This window comes from Chelonia mydas, chromosome 13 (genome assembly GCF_015237465.2).
Source record: "Chelonia mydas isolate rCheMyd1 chromosome 13, rCheMyd1.pri.v2, whole genome shotgun sequence".
In the NCBI taxonomy this organism is placed as follows: Eukaryota; Metazoa; Chordata; order Testudines; family Cheloniidae; genus Chelonia; species Chelonia mydas.
In genome coordinates this window covers 11,131,629-11,157,476 of record NC_051253.2, presented here as the reverse complement: position 1 = coordinate 11,157,476, position 25,848 = coordinate 11,131,629, and the positions used below count along the sequence as shown (strand labels likewise).

At 44.8% G+C, this 25,848-nt stretch overlaps 1 protein-coding gene across 3 annotated transcripts in view; it reads left to right on the top strand.

Annotated features, from left to right (window-relative positions):
- The first annotated feature begins 929 nt into the window (after positions 1 to 929).
- GNAS (GNAS complex locus) overlaps positions 930 to 25,848 on the top strand; it is a 255,492-nt gene continuing 230,573 nt past the window's right edge. Inside the window, exon 1 of one of the 3 annotated variants that reach the window (XM_037877186.2) lies at positions 930 to 1,738. In XM_037877186.2, the coding sequence (XP_037733114.1) occupies positions 1,498 to 1,738 (241 nt within the window). In that variant the 5' untranslated portion in view covers positions 930 to 1,497. The remainder of the gene's footprint in view (positions 1,739 to 25,848) is intronic. The other 2 variants (XM_037877182.2, XM_037877184.2) reach the window with 2 other exon arrangements.

Sequence of the window (25,848 nt, the reverse complement as noted above, 5' to 3'; positions counted from 1 at the left end):
TGTGGATGCAATTATTTCAGAATAACTATTACAAAACTGTCCGTGCATGCGAATCTAATCCGGGGTGTGGGGGGAAAATCACTCATGTTGACAAGCCCTGACATAGGAGAGTAACTGGAAGAAACATGGCTCCCTAATGCCCAACTCTTATTCATTCAAAGCCATCCCATTGACCTCAATGAGATGAATAACATGAGTAGGGATTATAGGATTGGGCCATATAATATAAAACTCTCTGGGGAGGGGACCATCCCTTTGGTGTATGTTTGTGTAGTGCTTAGAGCAATGAGATTAAGCCCCTCCAGATGTAACCACAATGGAAATAACTAATAATATCCAAAGAGTAAAGAAACAGCAAAAAATGCGACAAATTAGATTTTTTAAATTCTTGTCACTAAAAAACAGGCCAGGTCCTGAACTGCAAATGTATATGGGTTTACACCACTTGAGGACTGGGCATAGGATTTATTGTTGACCCATTTGCAGGTTGTGGGACTGTAGATGGCTAGAAAAGGGGTACCCAGGATCAGAAAGCTACCAATCTATGTAAGCTTCCACTGAAAAGTGATAGTACCCATAAATATCTTTCTCCCTAATATGCACTGAAGACAGAGATCTATTTGTCCTCAAATAATTCTTGCCTTTATATTATCATCCAATAGTGAACTGCTACAGATGCAAAAAGTTATCACTCATCAAAAGCCAAGGCTGATTAGAAGGCACAGAGATTCAACTGTCCATTCGGGTAGGATTTTTTTTTTTTTTCCTGAGCCAGCACAATAAAATAATACACACTTCTGGGCAGACTTGTACTGGTCTGTTCTGATAGCTCAGATGTTAACAGTAGCCCTAGAAAGGAGTTGTGGTTATTGAAAAATACCTCATTTTAATCTGACAGTGTCCCTTTAAAGTAGGAAGGGCTCTGAAGTGCATGGGTTGGGTGAAGCCTTCTCAGTTAAAAAATGATTTTGCTTCCTGTGTTTCCATGAGATATTTACAAACCTCAGCCATCGTATTTATTTTAAATCTCCCTCAGCGGGATTGTCCAGCTTCGAACAGCCCTTGGAGTCAATTCCCAAGCAACCTCCAAGGGAAGAGTGGCCGATCTTCAGCGAATGGAGGAGGAGGAGGCGGCGAAGTAGACGCTGCTTACACAACCCAGCACCACCCACAGCAGGCAAAGCCATTGTAAAAAAGAAGAAAGAAAAAGAAGAAGAAAAAAAAGTACAGTGTCTTCCGCGCCTGGGTTTTCTGGAGAATACGGTAACCATGTCTGGATCACGTGTATATTTCCCCTTATGAGTGTGGAAAGAAAAAAAAAAATGAACCAAAAGGGGGAGGGGAAAATGTGCCCCCGAGTCCAGGGGAAGCAGTTCCACCTTAAGAGGCCATCGGGAGAATCCCCCAGCCAGAGACTTGCTCCCTAGGCGCCCTGCTGGAGACCATGCCCGGGGCTTGTTAAAGGGCACGAGACAGGGACCCCCCCAGCTTTGCACCATGGGGCTGTGTTACAGCCTGCGAGCCAGGCTGCTCGGAGCCCACCCCTCCATCGCCTACGGCGGCGATGGGGAGCCGCACGCCGGGCAGCTGGAGCATGCGGACCCCCAGCTGATCCACAGGCTCCGGGACGAGCTGATCGCCAGGGAGAAGGCGGAGAAGAAGCGGAGCAAGAGCATTGACAAGACGCTGAAAGCCGAGAAGCGGGAGTACAAGCAGACCCACCGGCTGCTTTTGCTGGGTGAGCGAGCGCGGCGGGGGCTGCGGGCTGGCGGGGCGAGCGTGCGCTGCCGGAGACCGCCGGGGGCCGGGGGCCGGTCCCTGGGCTGAGAAGCTGCCTGTGTAGCCAGCCCAGGGCGTGCGTGTGGGCAGCCCCCCGTGGGCTAGCGGCGAAGGAGGGCTTGCAAGTCCCTGGCAGCGTCTCTTGTCCTCCTTTAAACACCGTTGGCGGTGGTGATGCGCTGCGGGGCGCTGGCTGTCTCCTGTTGGCGGCTGCCTGTGTCTGGTTTGAAACTCGCAGACTTTACTGACTTCCGAACTGACGGGAAAGCGTCTTGGCGATCAGGGCGCTTCTCTCCGTGGCGTGGAGTGGGAGCCGTGTAGCGCGTTCGTTATTTCGAGGGTGTCCAAATGAGCTGGAAGAGGAACGAGCACTCCCAGGGCTGGACATCACCCAGCGGTGGTTTGACAGGTTAAAGTTGATTATGGAGCAAGTATCCAGGGCGTTGATTCGGCATCGCTGTGCCTTGATTCAGAGAAGCGTTCTTCCATTGGCCCACTCATTGTAACAGTCAGGTTAAGTTATTCAAGGAAGGGGTAGATCGTGCAGCTGCATGGCTGGGAAATCAAAGGGGTTAAGAGGTGATTTTAAAAATGGGAATAAACAATTACATGGAGAGGCTGGGTTTTTCTGGTTATTCCAAGCAGGTTTAGAAGTTCTTGTGAAGTGTTCAGAGTTTGATTCCTCTCTATAAATACCATAGATTAGATGAAACAGGATAAAATAACGGTTCTTTAATTGTAATTTAAGATGACAAGCCATGAAGCAAAGAATCAACGTGGTATATATCTGTTTAAACCACTGGTATATTTTTCCAGTGCTAAATATTTACTGTTTGCAAGAGATATGTTCCATGTGATTCTTATCTGCTGTCAAGATTATATTAGCCCCAGAATTTACCTTCAAAAATGTGTGTTTTGAGAGGTAGTCAGGAGCACAGTGGAGAGAATAATTGGCTTCCCCAGGAAGAATAGCAAGACTGGAAGGGACATAAAACTTTTGTGTGTGTGTGTATGTGTTTGTGTTTATATACACATATAGTTTATACCACAATATAATACATGATGGAGGACTGGCTCATAAAAAATAGGGATCAAAAATCTTTGTAATGTGTACAGTGTATCCTTCCTAAATTACAGCATTTACTCTTTGAGGACAGTGTTTGATTTGGTTGGTTGGTTGGTTGAATTTCCATGTAAACTGTTACTGCATTAAAATAATGCTAAGTGGATCCTTTTAAGAAATACTTTGGTGAGTTTAACTCATTTTTGTTTCTTTTTAGCAAATAAATTACCAAATTTTGAAATCAGCAAACCACTTCAGGACTGTAGCAAAATCTAAAGTCTAGATAAAAAATGTTTAAATCTTATTAAAGTGTTAATATTCTGTTATTGATATAGGCCCTGATCCTGCAACTTACAACATGAGGGTAGATTGCAGCACTAGTTCAGAAGCCTGACATAAGTGGAGCTCAACATAGGTATAGCAGTCTGACTTCACATTGTAAATTGCAGGATTGAGGCCTTAATAATAACAACTTCTATCTGTGGGTTTGATCCAATGCTTCTCAAAATCAATTGTTGTCTTTCTATTGACTTCAGTGGGCTTTGCATTAGGCCTGAAGTCATCATGTTGTTAACAAATATTTTCATTTACCCATATTTGTTACTGAATAGATGTTCTAGTATCTAAGGCCTGACCTACACTACAAAGTTAGTTTGACATAAGTCAGTTTGCTCGCTCAAATTTGTCTCTGGCTGACACAAGCACCCTGTTGCAGCTGTGCAGTAAAACCACCTCCCTGAATGGCAGAGAGCCATGGTCAACCTACTGAGGTTGACATAGTGAGTGGATAGACATTGCAGGACCTGTGTTGACCCTGACAGCTGTCCCACAATGTCCCATTCCCTGCAACAGTGGCCGCTCTGGTAAGTACCTTAAACTCCACTGCCACAGGGTCACAGAGACCGGAAGTCACATACACACCACTGTAAAACCTCTGCATGTTTTTGAAATGTCTTTTCCTGACTGCCCACCTCTGCAAACACATCTAGCAGCTCGCCCCTGTAGTGTGCAACTCACCAGGCCAACTCCATGCCCTGGATGAGTTCCTCCCTTGGGGAGGCAGGATTTTGGATCTCCTGGGCCTCTGAGGAGAAGAGCCTCTGCAGGCAGAGCTACAGACCAGCCATGGAAATGTGAACACCTGCAAGCAAATTGCACAGGGGATACGGACAAACGGGTATGACAGGGATCAGCAGCAATGCCACACTATTTTGTACCCTGGTATTATAATGTCCCATTGATAATCCTCATTCCACCAAGTTTCTGTGATGCCTGTTATATCCATATCCTCGTTTAATATCAAGCACTCAAGTCCACCCATCTAGTATTTAGACTTCTAGCATTTGTACATAGGCACTTATAAAATGTCACTTTTTAGCAGTCTGCCATTATGTGATGTAATCGAATGGGACTTTTATTTCATTTGACTGTTTTCTTGTCAGATCCTACCTGTACTTTATCATCTTCCATACTCTTCTCCTTACTAGGATATAGAGAATCCCGATTAATAGAGCCTCCCCTAAGGGATGACTCTGTCTGAACTGTGTGCTCCTCCACACTTCTCAGTTTTCCCCCAGCCCTTAGTTTAAAAACTCCTCTATGACCTTTTTAATTTTAAGTGCCAACAATCTGGTTCCATTTTGGTTTAGGTGGAGCCCATCCTTCTTGTATAGGCTCCTCCTTTCCCCAAAGGTTCCCCATTTCCTAATAAATCTAAACCCCTCTTCCCTGCACCACTGTCTCATCCACGCCTTGAGACCCTGTAGTTCTGACTGTCTAACTAGCCCTGCGCGTGGAACTAGAAACATTTCAGAGAATGCTACCGCAGAGGTTCTGAGCTCCAATCTCTTACCTTGCTGCTTAAATTTGGCCTCCAGGACCTATCTTCTGCCTTTCCCTATGTCATTCGTACCTACATGTATCATGACCACCATCTCCTCCCCAGTACTACACATAACCCTGCCTAGACGTCTCAAGAGATCTGCAACCGCCGCACACAGCAGGCAATTCACCATGCAGTTCTCCTAATCATCACAAACCCAGCTATCTAGGTTTCTAATGATCAACTCCACCACTACTATTACCTGTCTCTTCCTAATAACTAGGGTTCCCTCCCCCAGAGAGGTATCTTCAGTGTGAGAGGATACCATGACATCATCTGGAGGGAGGGTCCCAACTATGAGATCGTTTCCCTCCACTCCTCTTTGATCTCCTTCACTGAGACTTTCATCCTCCTCAATGGTTCAGAGGCTGTCAGACTGGTGGTGGGACCAGTCTCTTCTATATACCTCTCTGTCTCCCTTAGCTCCTCCTGTTCAGCCACTCTGGTCTCCAGAGCCCGTACTTGGTCTCTGAGGGCCAAGAGTTCTTTGCACTGAATGAACACATACACCCCCCAGCCCCATAAGGTAAGTAATCATACACGCGGCATTCAGTGCAATAAACTGGATAGTCCCCACCCCCATCCCCAAGTTGCTGGACTTCTGCCTGCATTCTCTTTTTACTCTTGCAGCTTTTTATGTTGGGTTTTCTTTCTTTGTTTTGTTTCTATGGGGAGGGATGGTTTATTGCCTTAAGTTTAGAGAATGTTAATCAGATGTATCTAGCTCTCCCACTTCCTCTCTGAAAACTCCCTCCCTGTTAGCTACTCCTGTTCTTTAGCTCTATAACATAACAGGACATAACATAACAGGTCTCAATCCTGCAACTACTTATGCATGCTCTTTACCCTCATGAGCCGTTCCAGTGATTTTTGGGGGAGGACTGTTCACAGTAGTAAAGTTAAGTGCGGGTGTAAGTGTTTGCAGGGTCAGAGCCTATATGAGGCAGAGATCATACAGACAACAGCCTCATACACTACACAACTCTGATTCCTTCCTTGAGCACCATATATCCTGGGCCCTGAATAAGGCTGAAATCCTTTGAAAACACATAGTATGTGATCTGTAATTAAAGACTGTATCATAATACAGACACACCAAGGAGCTGAATTAAGGTTGCACAACTAACCTTAACTCTGGCAGTCCTAATTTTTGAGACACTTAATGTAGCTTTTGTATCTAACGTCCTTTTTATATTTTTTTTTTTTAATTTTTTTTAAGCAAACTGAAGAAAACAGAAATTCCAAAAGAAGGAATGACAATGACATACACCTTGCCATGGGTGATCAGCAGGGCTGGGCCATTTCAATCAAGAGAGCAGACCTCAACCAAATGAGCGAACTAGTTACTGATTGTGATAGTAGGCTGGCACCCACTCTGCGGAGCAGCCTCAGAGGTGGATAAGACATACAAGTTCCTGTCCCTTTCACAGCTATTTGCTAGACATCATAGGAATAGTGGGAGCAGGGAGTCTTGGTAATCAGTTCCAGCCTGTCCCTATGCCGCCTCCCCCGGCTCTTCTCACCCCTCCGCCACCTCTTGTGCCCACTCTGCATTCCAGTCATGTTCTTCATAGATTGCAGCAGTGTCGATCTCCCCACAGTGAAGACCAGCCATTCGTCTGAGCCCTTAGAGCTTTCTGATCTTCCTTTGTGTTGCAGAGCAAACACGTAAAAGGAGGATTAATGAGCAGGTCACCTATTTCAGACCATGCTTTCTAGGGAGAAATTTAGACTTAAGCCCAGTCTACCTTCCTAAGGCCTATTCTGCACTACAGCGGGTGGTCGATTTAAGCTACACAATTTGAGTTACATTTGTAGCGTAACTCAAGTCAAAACAGCTTAGATCTACTTACTGTGGGGTCCACACTACGCTATGTCAACGGGAGACGCTCTCCCGCCGACATTGCTTCCGCCTCTCGTTGAAGTGGAGTACAGAAATCGATGGGAGAGCACTCTCCCATTGATTGAGCATGTCTTCACTAGACCCGCTAAATCGATGCCACTAAATCGATGCCACTAGACCCGCTAAATCGATTGCAGCAGCACCAATTTAGCTCTGTAGTGAAGTCAAGCCCTCAGTTAGGTCAACATAAACTGCCTTATGTTGACCTAACTATGTCAGTGTACACACTACAATCTTGCTCCTGTGGATGTAAGTGCCCTCCTACACCGACATAATAACTCCACCTCCAGGAGAAGCCAGGGCTTATGTTGGTGTGCTTACATCAGCTGTTGGCTGTCTTGTCGATTTCACGGCTCCATGCTGGAGCTGTGAAATAGACAAGAAAGACAGGCAGCTATAGTCCGGCTCCTTGCTCCCAGTTGGGCTGCTGCCCAGAGGCTCACTGAGGAGAGAAGCCCAGAGGGGGCAGCTGGGCTCTGAACAAGGAGCTGCATGGAGCTGAGAGCCCTGGCTCTCAGCCCCCACACTGCCCCTCTTCAATGGGTAGTGAGGACTGGCACCACCAACATAAGGAGGGTAATAATTATGGCGGTGGCTGTAAGTCAACCTAACATAGGTTGACTTAGGGCTGTAATGTAGACATGCCCTAAGGGTTTTCCAACTGTAAAGTGCAGGGAAAGCAGGGGGGTCAGGTAGTGTGTCTGAGTAGTTGGATCTGTCTGAGATGAGCGAAAGTTCTGGAGAGAGACAGGCCCATGGCAGCTGCTTCCTGGGACAGGGCAGCGGGTACCTTACCTGAGGTTTCTATAAAAGTGAGCTGCCTGTGTTGTGGTTGTACCCACCTCTGTTCAAGGAAACAGGGACTATTAAATTTAAAACATGAACATAAATTACATTAAAAAAAATCTTACTCCATATCATCAATATCAGTAATGACAGTAGGAGCTTTGCAATAGGAACCAGAGTCACCCCTAGGGTTGTATGGGGGGAATCAAAAGAACATAAGAACGGCCATACTGGGTCAGATCAAAGGCCCATCTAGCCCAGTATCCTGTCTTCCAAATGGCCAATGCCAGGTGCCCCAGATGGAATGAACAGAACAGAAAAGGAGTACGTGTGGCACCTTAGAGACTAACAAATTTATTTACAAATTGTTACTCTCTAAGGTGCCACAAGTAATCCTTTTCTTTTTATGGATACAGACTAACACAGCTGTTACTCTGAACAGAACAGGTAATAATCATCAAATGATCCATCCCCTCTCGCCCATTCCCAGCTTCTGCAAACAGAAGCTAGAGGCACCATTCCTGCCCATCCTGGCTAATAGCCATTGATGGACCTATCTTCCATGAATTTATCTAGTTCTTTTTTGAACCCTGTTATAGTCTTGGCCTTCACAACATCCTCTGGCAAGGAGTTCCACGGGTTGACTGTGTGTTGTGTGAAGAAATACTTCCTTTTTTTTGTTTTAAACCTGCTGCCTATTAATTTCATTTGGTGACCCCTAGTTCTTGTGTTATGAGAAGGATTAAATAACACTTCCTTATTTACTTTCTTCACAACTGTCATGATTTTATGGACCTATATCATATCCCCCCTTGGTCATCTCTTTTCCAAGATGAAAAGTCCCAATCTTATTAATCTCTCCTCATATGGAAGCTATTCCATACCCCTAATCATTTTTGTTGCCCTTTTCTGAACCTTTTCCAATTCCAATATATCTTTTTTGAGATGGGACGACCACATCTGCACGCAGTATTCGAGATGTGGGCGTACCATGGATTTATACAGAGGCAATATGATATTTTCTGTCTTACTATCTATCCCTTTCTTAATGGGTTCCCAACATTCTGTTCCCTTTTTTTGACTGCCACTGCACATTGAGTGGATGTTTTCAGAGAACATTCCACGCCGAGATCTCTTTCTTGAGTAGTAACAGCTAATTTGGACCCCATCATTTTATATGTATAATTGGGATTATGTTTTCCAATGTGCATTACTTTGCATGTATCCATCATTATATAGTTAGCCTTATGAGCCTTATCAGCAGAAGCAGGTTGCTACGGCACTTGGAGCCAGGCAGGCAAACCAGAAACACCTATCTGTACTGTTCTCAGCAACAAGTAAAGTGTTTACTGTTACTTAAAAAGTCTCCAGAATCTTTTCTCATGTTATAATAGCAAGTTGGCAACTGCTATTACAATATCTGCTCCGAACTGGAAACTGACCCACAAGGCCCTGACACCGGCTTTTGTTCAGCAAAGGGGTAGTAGTAATGATAATGCTCTGCCCCTTTTGACCCAATATCTGGGGACTTGCAGATTCTTTCCTATAGAGAAATTGATCATAGTTAAGTATTTCTTTGGTGCAATTCTGTTTATTTACACAGCAAGTATGCAAAGTCCTGTTTCTCTGAGCACAGTAGGAATCAAACCATAGACATTTTTTTGGTCACTATTCTGCTGACCACTGACTCCTTTTCTCACCCAAACTATGCAATGGTTTTCCAATATTGGCAAAACCATAAATAAATCTTCTATAAGGTGCAGAGTCCATAAAACATCTATCAATGTCTGGAGAGTTGGCCAGATCTGCACAGCCTCAGTTTGCTTTTCATTGGTGGAAATTCCCCCCTTTACTGATTGTGTAATCAAAGTAAATTACCTCTTTATGAAGCAACACTCTCTTTTCGGTTCAGTTTCAGATTGGCAGCCTTAAATTTATCACAGTTTAACACACACCAGGATATCATCTAGATATAAAAACAGGCTGAGAGAGGCAATACCCTTTCTTGGGTGCATTACACATGCCAAAAGCCACCACTTTAACACAGGCTTTGTCCTCTTGTGAAAAGAGTGTTTTCCCTGTTCTTTGGATCCACTTCCACTTGCCAATACCCACTTGGAAGATCTAATGTGAAAAACCAGATTGAACCTGTTACCACATCCACAGTATCGTCTATACATGGTAATTAGGACTGTTGATTAATCGCAGTTAGTTCACGCGAATAACTCAAAAAATTAATCGTGATTGTTATTGAGCAGAACCTGTCATCAGCATGGATGCATGTCCTCTGGAATGGTGGCTGAAGCAAGAAGGGACATCTGAATCTTTAGCGCCTCTGGCATGTAAATATCTTGCGATGCTGGCTACAACAGTGTGATGCTAATGCATGTTTTCACTTTCCGGTGACATTGTGAACAAGGAGCAGGCAACATTATCTCCTGAAAATGTAAACAAACTTGTTTGTCTGAGCGATTGGCTGAACAAGAAATAGGACTGAGTGGACTTGTGGGCTCTAAAGTTTTACATTATTTTATTTTTGAATGCAGCTATTTTTTGTACATAATTCTACATATCAATTTTCATGATAAAGAGATTGCACTACAGTACTTGTATTAGGTGAATTGAAAAATACTATTTTTTACAGTGCAAATATTTGTAATCAGAAATTAATGTAAAGTGAGCACTGTATACTTTGCATTCTGTGTTGTAATTGAAATCAATATATTTGAATATGTAGAAAACATCCAAAAATATTTAAATAAATGGTATTCTGTTATTGTTTAACAGTGTGATTAATCTTGCAGAAAAATCCTTTAAAGGGACTTCATTTAGTTTTCTGTAGTCCACATAGTATCTGGTGGCGCCATCTTAGTACTTAACCAGCACTAGTGATGAGGTCCAAGGAGTGATTGAAGGCTCATTTGTGCCTTCCTGATACATTTGTTAATGACCTGTACATCATCTTCCCTCTGTGCTACAGGTAAATGTGTGGTGGCTGTTGGATAGTGACAGAAAAGAGCCCATTAATCTTGTGCTAGACCAATGCAATACAACCTATATCTTTGTTGGATCAGGAGAACGACTCCTGACTCAGTCCTAACCAGAAAGTCTCTTAGAATGCTCTGCTGCTCCTCATTTACATGTACAGCACTGCACTGGAAAGTCCAATAGAAACTCTAGGAGCTCACCTCCACCTTCCTTCTTGTAGTTTTCTTCTATACCAGCATTTACTAGATCTTCTGCTTTACATTTTGCTGCCTGTGTTTCCCATTATTACTATTTGCTGCTTGTTAGAAACATTCCACAAACAGGAAGCCATTCCTCTTTCAAATCCACAAGAGCTTGAGCAGCTAAAATTGGCATGAGACCCTGAGTCTTAAAGCATTTTTCAACCACTTCCCATCTTCTCTTTGCTGGAAGGTTACCACGGGATGGAGTCGTTACAGCGTCTGCCCCGGAGGCAGGCCACTTGTTCACTACAAACCAATAGCCTAAAAATCCTTTAGTTCATATGGGCCACATTTCTAAAGAGAATTTCCACAGGTTGAATTTATAGGACTCCTTTCCTGATACGTATTACACACACAATGAGATCCAAACAGATTATTAGCTCATCTATTATCTTGGCTATCTCGAAGTCCAGTTTGCAAACCCGCGTTCCCCATTTTTGAGCACGTGCACGTTCCCCAGTAACTTTCTCAATTTGAGACCAAGTAGGAGGTCAGGTTTATGAATCCCCTATCCCCCAGCCTTTTTAGCATCTCTACACTAATAACTGTCATGTTTGAGCCAGTGTCCACTATTCCTGTGTATTTCATAGATCCGATTACTCACTTAATACCCAAATTTCCATTATTCTTGTTTAACTGCCCAGATCTAAACAAAAGCAGTTGGGTTGAACCTTGTATCTCCAAGCTTTTTCCCTTCAGCTTGCTGTCCCCCAGTTTTCTGAGCTGGGTAAGGGGATTTCACTAGACACTTGTGGTGCTCTGTCCTGTTCTGCCTTATATTGGTAACAGTCCTTCATTATGTGGCCAATTTCTTTCACACTACCAGCATTTAACTCAATTGCTTCCCTTACTTTCTGTGCCATTGCTAATTTCCTCTGTGTTACAAACCAAATTATTGTTTTTCCTAAATGTTCAAAAATGTCATCATGAACTTGATTAGAATCCCCTTTTCCATCCTATGTCTCAGACTTATAGGGCTTATGCTGATCAGCTTTCATCTTACTTACTGGTTCTGGTGAACCGTTGCAAGGAAATATTTGAGTTCCATGACAAATACCACAGCATCTCAGAATGACTTTGGCCTCCTGTCAGAAGCATCAGCAGGTCCCTAAAAGGGAGGGGGGCCCGCCAGTGCCTGAATTATGGCCCTGCCCCCATGCCAGCCCTTCGCCTCTTCCCCCCACAAGACCCTGTCCCCTGCTTGCTCCTCTCCATCCCCATTTCCCTCGTCGCTCACCCTTACGACTGGTAAAAAGTGGGAGGCCCATGACCCCCTAGCCCTGCCTGTTCTAGTACCCCTGCCTCCTGTCACAGACGTTGATTTGCAGATCAAGATCAGCCTGAGCATCTACAAATTGGTCCATTACCCATTTATCTTGGAATCCCTTGTTAGTACCTGGGTATGCCAGAAACCCAAGTCTCCACAGGTCCTCTGCCAGTTCAGGTTGCGTCTCTTCTTTCCCTTTCCTAGCTCTTAGCTTTGCCCTGTAGCCTGGCTGGCTCCAAACCACATATCAAAGGTTTGTACCAGGTCTGGATAACTCAGTCTTTTTTCTGGGGCGAAGTTCTGCAGCACTTTCAGAATAGGACCTCTCAAGTTGGCTGCTAGAACTCTCCTTTCTGTTCATGTGCCCACTCATTTGTTTGGGCTGTGATGTTGAATTGAACCAAATAAGCCGCTCAGGGAGTTGGAATTTTTCCTTCGAAGATAGAAGCTGAGCTGAGACCATCTGACCTCTTCCCTCTGGGCCTCTGGATTACAAACAAGGTAGTGCTGAAAAAGTCCTGTTACCCAAGCTCTCTGACTAACCCAATTCCATGTCCAGGCAGCTGACTTCCTCTATGGTCTGTCACTCTGATTTTCTTCTCAAGGTGATTTTTCAGCTCCTTAAGTCCTTGCTGCAGCTCATCTCTGTTAGCAAGTTCATCAACACTTTCCCAGTCTCCTCTCCTTCATAGAATACCTTAGAACCGTGGTTCTCAAATTTTTGCCCCTTTCACATAGCAAGCCTCTGAGTGCAACCCCCCGCCTTATAAATTAAAAAAACTTTTAAATATATTTAACACCATTATAACTGCTGGACGCAATGCAGGGTTTGGGGTGGAGGCTGACAGCTCATGACCCCCCATGTAATAAGCTCACGACCCCCTGAGGGGTCCTGACCCCCAGTTTGAGAACCCCTGCCTTAGAACATAAGAATGGCCATACTGGGTCAGACCAAAGGTCCATCTAGCCCAGTATCCTGTCTATTGACAGTGGCCAATGCCAGGTGCCCCAGAGGGAATGAACAGAACAGGTGATCGTCAAGTGGTCCTTCTGGTCCACGGCAGTCAGGCTGCCATCACCTCACTGATCCATTTTACTATTCCAGACTGGGAGTGTTGCAGTTGGGCTTCCTAATCTGCCCAGACAATTTGTAGTTCCTGTCCCAACAAAGATTTCATTTCCACCTGCAGGTCATCTCTCAGAGACCTCCAGAGGCTACATTAATTCCATTTGTGAAGCCTCCAGCTCTAGTTTTAAATTCTTTTGGCCAGCTTTGAGTTTTGTGAGCACCTCCATTATTTTGGTTCAACAGGAATGCCAGCTCACAACTTTTCTCCCTGGAAACTGGATCCCTCTACTAACACCAGAGTTATTCCTTTGGACCTGAGTGGTTAGTCAATATTCAGGGTCTTGTGGGCTGTTTTCTTTAGGAGAATAAATTGCTGATAGGTATTTCTCGGCTGCAATCCTGTTTCCCTGAACACAGCAGGATTAAAACAAGAGACATTCTCTTATGCTCAATCTTCTAAGCCTCTTTTTCCAGCAAGTACTCTACCCAAAAAGCTTTCTCTCAAGGTCATGCTACAAGTGCCCTCCAGCTGTCTTTGGCTTGCTGTTGTACAGACACACACACACACACACACACGCACTCTCTCACTCTCTCTCTCTTCCCCTCCCCCCTAAAACAATACCCTGTCCTCTGCATTTGCATTTAACCCCACCCTTATAACTCAATGCCTGACCAGCCTGTGTTGTGGGTGGTGGCTCCTCGTGTTTCAGCTATATTATTCCAAAAGGAGCTTAATTGCTTCTTACATTTAATCTGACTAAAAGGCGTCTATTAAGCCCATCAGCTTCAATGAGGTTTTTGCCCCGTCTCCAGCATAGCAATAATCTAGATTATGGAGTGGGTGACCACCATATAACACCATCTGAACTGGATTGTATAACACATCTTCAGTTATTGCCTTCAGAAGTCAAGGATAACTTGGCATAACCCCTAGCTGGAATCATAAGTGAGTAAGGAATAGAGTGTGGCTGGAACTTATCAGGTTCCTCTGCAGCAAAAAATAAGGCTATATTATCTCATTCTCCAGAGCAAATAACTAAACTGACTGAAAGGCTGACTCAGTAAAGCAATAACTCCAGCTTGTTTGTACTGGCAACCCCTGTTTATAGTCTTCAATTACAAGTTCAGAGAGGAATTGCCAGCCAAGCACCGTAACAATCAAATTGTAACGCTTAAGCCTTGTCCACACTGTAATTTTTGACTTGAGTCTGTAACCAATTAGTGGCATGGTGGGCTCTAAATGCTTGGTGTTAGTGCATCACACGGCTAATTCTTGGCTAGTAGCCCTGGCTTCTAGCAGTGATTGGGCCTAAGTTGCCACATGGTTGTCTTCCTGTAACTAAGTTGGCACTGTTTATTTTCAGTGCAGCCAGGACCCCTGAACCCACCTGAGTAATGAGTTGGCCTGATCCTCCTTCCTCCACGCAGTGTGTGCAGTGAATATCTCAGAGTGTATTTCCGTGCCCCATCATCTGACATAGAAAGAGTCCCAGGAGAGGGAAGTGAGAACTCCAGTAAGAGATGAAGGGAGACTGAGACCCTCAGCAGGGGAATGGAGGAAGGCCTCCGAACCCCAGTGGGGAGGAATCCCAGAAAATGTGGTGAGCACTTGAAGCTCCAACAGAAGGGTGCCCTGAAAATCCCATCAGGGTGGCTGATGGGTACGTGGATCTGTGGATCTGCGGCTGAGGTAATATGGGAGTGTGGTGGGGATTGGGAGTGGTGTGTGTGGGAAAAGTTGGTTGAGTGAGCTCATGGGTGTCTGGATGATTTAGTGAAAGAAATGGAGTGATGGTGAGGGGAGGTAGTACAGAAAGAGAGGGCATTGAATTGAAGCAAGAAGAGTGAGATGGGGAGATTAGGATAATTGGGAAGTTTGGGATGGGGAAGAAGATGGAGGAGAGGCAGAAGGGGGAAGGGAAAAGACTGGAAAGGTGGAATCTTTTGGAAAAAATATGGAAAGGGAAAGGGGTAAACACTGGAAAAGAAAGTGAGGGAGAGAAGGAGAAATTAATTTAAAGAGGAATATCCTGAAAGGCAAAGGGGTTTGAGGAGGAGGAAAAAATTACAAATCTGAAAAAGAAGCGAAGATACAGGAAAAGGAGAGAGAAGTGAGGCCAAAGGCAATGGAGGCTATGCATGTAAAAATTATTTATTGTTAAAGTTTAATGCTATAATAAAATCCAGGCAAATGCCCTGTGTTTGATTTATATGGTACAGATGAGCTCTTTGGAGCCATCCACAAAATTGAGCTGTAACTCTCCGTAATTTCTCTCTCTCTCTCTCTGCTGGTAAAATAATTGGAGTTATGGCTGCATTTTTGTGGGCTGCTCAAAAGATCTCTGACTGTTGCAGGCTGGACTGGCAGGCACTAGACATGTGTACAAAGAGGGGTCGTATGAGCTGGAAGACCCATAAACACTTCCTCCTTCAGGTGGATGAGTAGGGGACTTCCTTTGCCCTGATTGTAATTAGGGTTGCCAACTTTAATAGCACAAAACTGAACACCCTTCCCACGCCTCTTCTCGGAGGCCCTGCCCACGCTCACTCCATTCCCCCCTCCCTCTGTTGCTCGCTCTCCCCCACCCTCACTCACTTGTTCATTTTCACTGGGGCTCAGGCAGGGGGCTGGGGTGCAGGTTCTAGCTGGGGGAGCGGGCTCTGGGGTGGGGCCAGGTTTGAGGGGTTTGGGGTGCAGGAGGTGGCTCTGGGTTGGGGCCAAGGGATTTGGAGTGCAGGATGGGGCTCCAGGCTGGGGCCAAAGCGTTCGGAGTGTGGGAGGGGGTACGGGCTCTGGGCTGGAGGGTGAGGCCAGAAATGAGGGGTGCAGGGTGCAGGAGGGGGCTGGGGCAGGGGGTTGGAGTGCAGGGACTGCAGGCTCTGGGGTGGGGCTAGGGATGAGGGGATTGCAGTACAGGAGGGAGTGGGCTGGGGCAAGGGGTGCAGGGGTGTGAGGGCTCCGGCTGCGGGTATGGGCTCTGGGGTTGGGCTATAGGAGGGGGTTTGGGCATGGGAGGGAGTTCAGGCTGGCGGTTGGGGCGTGGGAGGGAGTGTGGGCTCCCGGCAGCGTTTACCTCGGGCGTGGCAACGTATCCCTCGGCTCCTCAGTGGAGGTGCAGCCAGGCGGCTCTGCATGATGCGCACTGCCTCCACCCGCACGCACCACCCCCGCAGCTCCCATTGGCCACAGTTCCTGGGCAATGGGAGCTGTGGAGCCGGCGCTCGGGGTGAAGGCAGCGCGCAGAGACCCCCCTGGCTGTCCCTCTGCCTAGGGGCTGCAGGAACATTTTGCTGCTTCTGGGAGCCGCACAGAACCAGGTAGGGAGTCTGCCAGCCCCACCAGCCAGACTCTTAACAGGACCGGTGCCACCAAGATCCCTTTTTGACCAGGTGTTCTGGTAAAAAAAAAAAAAAGACACCTAGCAACCCTAATTGCAATCCAGGCTGTGGGCCAAGAGTGGCAGCCAGCCTGCTGCTTCTGTTACCACAACACTGTTTCTCCTGCTTGCCCAGATCCTGTTGGTCTTTCCAGCTCTTCCCTTGCCCCAAACCCAACCATTAAACTCCTCCCCATGTCCTTTTCTTTTGCTTACTGGGCTCTTGTTTTTAACTCAGAATGGGAAAGAGGAAATGGGAGAGGCAAAAAGATAATTCTGAAGTGCCTGTGGGTGTCCCATAAAGGAGCAACTCAAAGGCAGAGGACCTGAGAGATCTACCGTGTGGTAAACGAGAGAGGCAAAAATCTGAGGAACCTTAGAAATAAAGGGACAGGATGAGAGATCCCGATTTTGTGTGATGGGCAGATAGTTGATGAGTACTGGGCATGTGGTTTGGGGGAGGCATAGTGAGTGGTGGGACTACAGGTTTTTGTTAAGTGTGTTTGGCGCTGTGGTCGAATGGGTACATGCAGTGTTGCCACCTCTCGTGATTTCATTGCAAGTCTCACTCACAGTATTTGGTATTTATAATAAATCCCCAGCTCTGGAGCCATATGATTCTGGAAGAATCTCAGCTTTCATTTAAGAAAAAAAAAACTTTCTAGCCCTCCTGGACATGGATAAAAGCTTGAAAACATGAACCCTAAAGGCTCAAAACCTGAAGGCAACTAAAAAGAAGCCAAACTTTATTTTTAAAAAGCTCATGATAAGCCAGTCTCATGATTTCGGGAAGAGGGCTGACTCATGATTTTTGAACACGTGGGATTGGCGATACTGAATGAGTGAGTAAATGCACGGATGGGGAAGCTGTGAATAAGGAAATGTATGTGTGCTTGACATGGGAGGCAGTCCTCAAAGAGTGTTTGATTAACAGATGGAGCAAAAATTTGGAGAAACCGAAGAAAGAAAGGAGAGATTGGGGGAGGATAGTTAGAAAAGAGAATGTGGGAGAGAGAGGGACTGGGAAAGGGCACTGAGAGAAAACAAAACAGACATGGAAGGGAAGGTGGTGGTGTTTGACAAGAGCATGGGAGAGGAAAAAACACAATGAGGGAGAGATTAGACTGAAAGGAAAGAGGCTGAAAAAGATGAAGCGGGAGGAGGGAAAAAAACCAGGATTCTAGAATAAAAAGGAGAGAAAAAGACTGAATGAAAAGGGAAAAAAACAAAGAGAGAAGAAACTTTTTAAATGATTATTTAAGGTTTACTGCCTCTCTCTCCCCCCACGTGCATGCGCCACGTGTGATGTTCACATGCAACTGATTCTGAGAAATGGAGGTTTCAGAGTAGCAGCCGTGTTAGTCTGTTTCCACTGAATGCATCCGATGAAGTGAGCTGTAGCTCACGAAAGCTTATGCTCAAATAAATTTGTTAGTCTCTAAGGTGCCACAAGTACTCCTTTTCTTTTTGAGAAATGGAGGGGAGTTCCACTCCAAGCAGCACGAGAGCAGGAGACACTCTAGGTGCAAATCTCCCACAATATAGGCCCACCTAGTTCTTATTTTATTTTCATGACAGACTTGCTTGCCATTATCACTGATAATGCCCCGAAGGCCCTGTCCGCACCAGTTTCAGATTTGGGTGAGCTACAACCCTGTTGAAATCCAGTTGTTGCTGACATGATCCTGGCACATGTTCCCTGACAGTGGTGAGCACAGACTTTTTGGCCCCTTGGGTGTTATGAAATTGCACAGTTATCACAGGCCTGATCCGAGCACAAGTAAGGGCCTCTGAAACATTGTTAGGTCTGGCCAGAGTTATCTTACAAACATAAAACCAGATGGGTCCACATTCTGGACTGTGGGAAAGGTGCTTATCAGCCAGCAATCTGCTGGGATGCCTGTAACACCTCAGTGATTCATCGATTCCAAAGCCAGAAAAGATCATTGTGAGCATCTAGTCTGACCTCCTGTGTAACACAGACCAGAGAACTGCCCCAAAATAATTCCTAGAGCAAATCTTTTAGAAAAAATATCCAATCTTGATTTTAAAATGGCCAGTGATGGAGAATCCACCACAACTGTTGGCAAATGGTTAGAATGAATAATTACCTTTACTTTCTAAAAATGTACACCTTTATTTCCCGTCTGAATGTGTCTAGCTTCCGTTTCCAGCCATTGGATCATGTTACATCTTTCTCTGCTAGATTGAAGAGCCCGTTATTAAATATTTGTTCCCCATGTAGGTACTTAGACTGTAATCAAGTCACCCCTTAACTTCTCTTTGTTAAGCTAAATAGATGGAGTTACTTGAGTCTCTCACTATGCGATGGGTTTTCTAATCCTTTAAGTGTTCTTGTGGCTCTTCTCTGAACCCTCTCCAATTTAGCAACATCCTTCTTATATTTTGGACACAGTGTTCCCACAGCAGTCGAACGAGTGCCAAACCCAGAGTTAAAATAATCTACTCCTATTTAAGAGTCCCCTGTTTTATTAATCCAAGGGTTGCATTAGCCCTTTTGGCCACAGTGTCACAGTGGGAACTTATGTTCAGCTGCTTATCCCCCACAATTCCCAAATCTTTTTCAGTCACTGCTTCCCAAGTCCCCCATTCTGTAAGTACAGCCTAAGTTCTTTGTTCCTAGGTGTATACATTTACACTTAGCCTTATTCAAATCCAGATCACTCTGTATCAGTGACATGGTCTCTTCTCTATTTACCACTCCCCCCATTTTTGCCACCTGCAAACTTTATCACTGATAATTTTATGTTTTCTTCCAGGTCATTGATAAAAATGTTAAATAGTATATGGCTAAGAACCGATCCCTGCGGGTCCTCACTAGAAACATACCCATTCAATGATAATTTCCTCTCTACAGTTACACTTTGAGACCTATCTGTTAGCCAGCTTTTAATCCATTTAATATGTGCCATGCTAATTTTCTATTGTTCTAGTTTTTTTAATCAAGATGTTGTGTGGTACCAAGTCTCATGCCTAAGAAGTCTAAATATATTTTCTAAACACTATGACGTTTATCAACCAAACTTGTAATCTCCCAAAAAATATAAGGTTAGTTTGACAGGATCTATTTTCCATAAATCCATGTTGATTGGCATTAATTATATTGCCCTCCTTTAATTCTTTATTAATTGAGTTGTGTATCAGCTGCTCCATTATCTTGCCTGGGATTGATATCAGACTGGCAGGCCAATAACCCAGATCATCCTATTTGCCCTTTTTAAATACTGGCACAATGGTAGATGTCTTCAGTCTTCGGGAATTTCCCCAGTGCTCCAAGACTTATTGAAATCAACATTAATGGTCCAGCAAGCTCCTCAGCCAGCTCTTTTAAAACTCTCAGATGCAAGTTATCTGGATCTGCTGATTTTAAAAATGTCTAACTTTAGCAGTTGGGGTTAAACATGTTCCTGAGATATTATTGAAATGAAATATGATATGACTACATCATTGTTCCCCCCCCAAGTACAGAACAGAAATATTTATTAAACACTTCTGCCTTTTCTGCATTATTATTGATAATTCTACTGTTTCTATCTAGTAATGGACCGATACCATTGTTAAAATTCTTTTTCTTCCTAATATATTTTAAAAACTACTTCTTCTCCTTAACTCTAATAGTGATACATTTCTCTTTGTGACTCTTTGCTCCGTTTATCAATTCTCCACAATTCCTACCTTCTGATTTACATACATTAGTATCAACTTCTCCTTTTTTCCATTTATTACATATTATTATTTAATTTTTTATAGCAGCCTTCTTCTCCTCTCTAAATCAGGTTGGTGTTTTTATCCACTACATCCTTCTTGCTTGATTGTGGCTTTTGGGGCACCTAATAAAGTGCTCTGAAACAATTCCCAGTTATCAGTCACATTTTTTTTCCAGTGAAATTCCTCCCAGCTGATTTGGGGCATAATTGTTCTCAGCTTTGTGACACTGGCCATTTTAAAGCATCAAGAGTATACATTACTGGCCTGGACTTTAATCTGTTTGCATATTGTAAATGTGATCCAGCCATGATCACTTGAACCTAAACTGCCATTAATTTTTAGTTCAGTGATCAGTTCCTCTTTCTGTCAAGACAAGGCCTAATATAGAATTCCCCCATATTCGAGGGGAATTTTTTTTGAGTTAGGAAATTGCCATCTATAATATTTAGAAATTCCAAGGATGTTTTAGTATTGGCAGCATGAGATCTCCACCATATGCCACTCAGATTGAAGTGATCACATGATCACACAGCTTTTTTTCCTGCACATTATAGGTAGGTGATTAAGGAGCTGGTTATCCTGTTCCCTGGTGTGATTTGGTGTAGCAGACACAAACTAATATCTTTTTGTGGTTTCTTTTATCTGTTAGGACGTTGATCCATAAGCATTACAAGATCATTTTCTTCCAAGTTATCAGTGACTCATTTTTGACATAAAGTGCCACTCCCGCTCCCTGTTTTGTCCACTCGATCCCTTCTAAATGGTTAAAACCATAGATTTTAACATGCAAATCATCCCACTAGGTTTCAGAAATATCAATTGGATCAAATTTATGCTCATAAATGAGCAATTCTAATTCCTCTTGTTTGTAACCAAGGTTCTTAGCATTTGTGAATAAGTAAAGCAACAATTTTGTCTCTTCATATCCTTTGGTTCCTTGATTAATTTTGTTTTCAGCATCTTGATTCTGTGCTGAATGAGTGCTCCTATCTTCCTTCTTTTGTTATTAGCCTGTTCCTAAGGAGATTGGTTCCCCTTCTACTGAGCTGGAGGCCTTCCAAACTATACAGCCCCTTCCTCTCTCCATAGAAGATGGACCATTGTTCCCCCAAACCCAAACCTTGCACCATTTACCTAGCCAGCAGATCACTTCCAGAATCTTCTGCCTTCCTTCACTAGTGGACAGGAAGTACCTCAGAGAAGATCATATGGGACATTCTTCTTGCTCAGTACGCTTCTGTGTTCCCTGACATCGTCTATTAGTGGTAAGATATCCTGAGAAGTAGTGTCATTCATGCACATATGAACCATCACCAATGGATCCTTGCCCATCGATTTCAGAAGCCTATCCAATCTTTGAGTGAGGTCCAGTATTCCCTCTAATTTTTCCCACACTTGTGTGGAATGAATTTTGTTACGTGTACCAATATGGAAGTGATGTGTGACACATCACCTTCATATTTGTGCACATCAGAAAATTCATGTGGTGGGGGTGGGGCTGAGGGGTTTGCAGTGTGGGAGGGGGCTCAGGGCTGGGGCAGAGGGTTGGGATGCAGGGGTGTGAGGGCTCTGGCTGGGGGCGTGGCCTCTGGGGTGGGGCTGGGGCTGAGGGGCTCAGGGCTGGGGCAGAGGGTTGGGGTAGGGGGTGAGGGCTCCGGCTGGGGGTGCAGGCTCTGGGGTGGGGCTGGGGATGAGGGGTTTGGGATGCAGGCTATCTGGGGCTACGGCATGGAGAGGACTCCTCCCTAGCGCCCCAGCACTCTCTCCCCGCAGCAGCACCTGGGATCGGGGAAAGGGGTGCCTATCCCTCAGCCACGGCAAGTCGGGGGCCGGGCTAGGTTCAGGCCGGGGAAGGGGCATCTGTCCCCCAGCCACAGCAGGTCCGCCTGCATGGCGCTTAATAGGTTGCTGCGCGGCCACACAGCTTACAAGGAACTTAGGTGAGGTTTTGTGTCTTGGCTCCAGGAAGGCAGCTTACCATCCCGTTGTCTGTGTGTCCCTTGCAAAATGTTCTTTTGATTCTTCTGAGTATTGAATCCCCAAGAAGGCTTGTCTCTCTTCCTTGGACTTTTGGAGAACTTCAAAGGAGTAAGATGAAGTTTGGGGAAATATTTTTCCCAAACTAAAGGAATGCTTTGAAAATGCAGCAGATGCTTTAAGAGTTTGCGTGTCAGGCTGCTTAATTCTGCTACATTATCAAAACCAGTTGCGGATTAGCCACTGGGCTAACAGGGCCCATGCCCAGGGGCCCCAGCCAATTGGGGAGCCCTGAAAAAATGGGAATGCCCTGACCCACTCCGCCCATCTGGCACTCTTGCGGGGGAAGCCCCCATGTCTCAATCCCACTCCCCGGCAGGCATGCCGAGCAGGCAGGGCAAGGCAAGTCCCCATGCCCAGACTCCATTTCCCCTGCAGGAGTACTGGGGGGCTGGGGAGGGGGAGTGCAGGTGGAAAGGACAGGGAGGGACCCCCACTTGCTCTAGCCCAGGGCCCCACAAAACAGTAATCTGCCTCTGATCAAAACATCCCTTTAGTTTTGAAGAAATACTCCCGGGCAGGAAGAGAACTGGCTTAGAAACGCTGAATGGAGCAGTGACCATTTTAAGTTATCACCTGCAAGTCTAGAAACTAATGCTGCTCACACAACTGGAAAGCTGGTAATGGTACCCAATCTAACTGAGCCCAGAGCTTACTGCCACTAAAATGAATGGCAAAACGCACGCCAACTTCATTGGGGCTAGGATTTGGCTCATGCATCATAACATAATTTGCGGTAATTCCATCTCATGCTTCACGTTTCAGGCTATGTCCTAGTGTATTATGGACCTTGTTCCCCTATGGCACTGCTGTCCTCGTCACTTCGACGTAGCTCCACTATTCAGGAGACTGCATCTGAGAACGAGCTTCAGAGTCTTTCTGTTCACTTTTAAGAGTCATTGCAGGGCCTGGTTTTTCAGAAGTGCCGAGTCCCCACAACTCCAGCTGGAGTCAGTGAGAGTCTGGTTCACATTTATGCCTCTTGAAACGTACATTCAGTTTCTCACCTTAGCGCTTCTTGAGCCTATCCTTTCTGTTTGCTGTTTCACAATGTTCTGCTTCTGTCCATCTGGTGCTGGTTTAGTGGAATTCCCTCCCTTTGAATTCCATATGGCTGATGCATCAGTTTGTTTAAATTTAAGCTCCAAATATTAATTTTAAAACCATTTCAAGTTCATTTTTGTGTTGTTGGGTGTTTGCATTCCACTCCTTTTGTGGGATAGTTTGCTACTTTAGAGCGTCTTGGAAGCCACTGGGAGTTTTGCGTTTGACTTCTGCAAGAGGTAGATCGTGCCCATAGTGCTGGACTAGATCCTGATCTCACAGGGTCAGTAACCCCCTCAACAGCCTCTACTGCCTGTCGATGTCTGTGATTATTGAGGGCATTTCCTACCTAGCAAAATTAGGCCCTAGTCAGGAGCTTTTCACTGTGGTGCAGAATCCTGACTGCATCTCTTCAGTTTAAAGGGTGGACTGCTAAGTGTTTGCATAGCAAATACATCTATGCACAACTCTATGGAACTGTGGGGCACCTTGGCACAAGCTTCTGGCTGCCTTGCCAGTGCAGTCTGCCCTGTAACAGCTTCCGTGTGGCCAATGGTTTAGCTTCTAGAAGTGGGAGGAACTCCTGCCACTTGTGCTTAGGTTTCCAGTAAGAAGCTAAAAAATAATATTGTCCAGTGACCACAATATGATCAAAGTTGGTATTGTCTGTGAGGAGGAATTGATAATCATCCATACAAAAAAATAACAAGAACAGCTCTCTGTCTCTTTAACCAGGATAATGATACTTAATCAGCTTCTTAATGTGCTTTGAGATCTGTGGAGGAAAAGCACTATGTAGGAGCTGATTTTTCCTGTCTGTGCATCAGACCCTCAATATATACACCCGGTCATACTTCTGTTGTTTTTTCTCCCCCTTAAATTTTGGTCCTGTGCTTGTCCAAGTATATATAATCATGTATTTTCATTTAATTTTCCTTCTAGTTGGTATAATCAACAACCATATAATAAGAGGCTTGGTAATTCACCCAAATGAACAGAACTCCAAATGTTTGTTGACTGAAGGGAGCCTCTGAAATGTGATTATAGTGGACATTGATCCATAAACTTCTGAAGGTGAAGGATGTGTAACAAGAAGGGAATGTTAGTTGTGTGACTTACTCTAATTTACCCTTGGTTCAATGAGGTATTTGAGAAACAAGACCGCATGTATTTTATAAATAGGACAGATGAAGTGTTTTTTACTTCCTCTAATGAGTTCCTACTGCAAAGGAAACCTACGGTATCTATTTATTAGCAGCCTCTCACAAGCTTGTTGTCACTTAAAGAAAAGGATGAATATTTCCTCCATTAAGGAACAGTGAACACCTTAGCTCAGGGGTTTTCAATTTGGAGGTGAACAGGTGTAAGGTGGTTGCTACCACCTTCTGCTTCCCAAATTGCTAGATGGGAGGGGTGGGTCCTGGCTCAGTCCCAGCTGGATGGGAGGAGGGTTTTGGATGGGGTGTTAGCCTATCTGCTAGTTTTTTTCCTAGTCTTTGCAGTAATGTGCTGGAAGGGGAGCTACTGAAAACCCTGAGGGGACCCTGTTAAAATTCTGCACCCAAACTGCAGGAAGAGTTTGCATGATTTTCCTGCCTCTGGTGGAGTCTTCCCCCTCCTTATCTCCCCTCCCACATCCGCAGATGCAACTAAATCACTCTGACCAGAGAGGACTTACTCTTGTAGCTCATAAAAATGCTTCTGGCGAGAAAGATTTTTTTTTTTTTTGCCTTGAGAATGAACCAAATTTCCCAGAAATGGAACCCCCAACCTGCTAGAGGTCTTAACCTACCCCACCCCCAAATCATAAAGGTTGAAGGTTGTGCTGTGCTGTCAATATACTCAGAATAGTTTTCAGGACCAAAGTACAAACATTTGCAGCCAGGGGCAGCTTCATATAAGTTTACTGAAAATTCTCCCTACTTGGCTATGGTCATAAGGAAGTGTTCTTATGTCAGTGGAAAAACAAATGAATAGATGGCCCAGCCCCGCTCCTCTCCCATTGGTGAGCACACTCATCTCTGCAGAATGGGGTTTGCCTCCATCTAGAGGGAAAAGAATTGTGGGAGCACTTGTTTAAAATAGCAGCAGCCCACCCCTCAGCCCAGTAAGCCCCCACAATGAACTAAGGATGGTTTGTGAGATGGAGTCCTGCAGACATGACCGGAAAGGCACTTTTGCAGTATAGTCACATTGAAGATGCATGTATTTTAAAACACCATTTCCAATAATCTAGTGATTAGGATCCTTACTATATATTTCTATGCACTCCAACAACCACCTCTTCACTGTTACTCTGAAACATACTGCGTTGTGCTGTGATTTTGGTCTGTTTGCTTGATTTTGCCCATCAGACTGCCAGAAATTCAGAAGCTTTCAGCCTCAGACAGTACCTGGGTGGGAAATCTTCAGGGAATAGCTAAGGGATACATGATTCAGGAGAGGATGCTCTTCTCTCTGAGTCAGTTCAGAACGAAAACCCACAGCTTGGTGTTAGGGGTTGTTCTGCTGTGCAGCTGAAGATGCCAAAATGTACATTTAAAAGATTCTGTTACTTGTAAGAACAGAAATGTTCACCCTGATGTCCATTGGCTAATTACATCCTGCCTCAGATTCCCCAGCAATGACATGTGGAAAAGGGATTTCTCACTTCCTGCCCCAGACTGTTGTAAGATGGTTCTT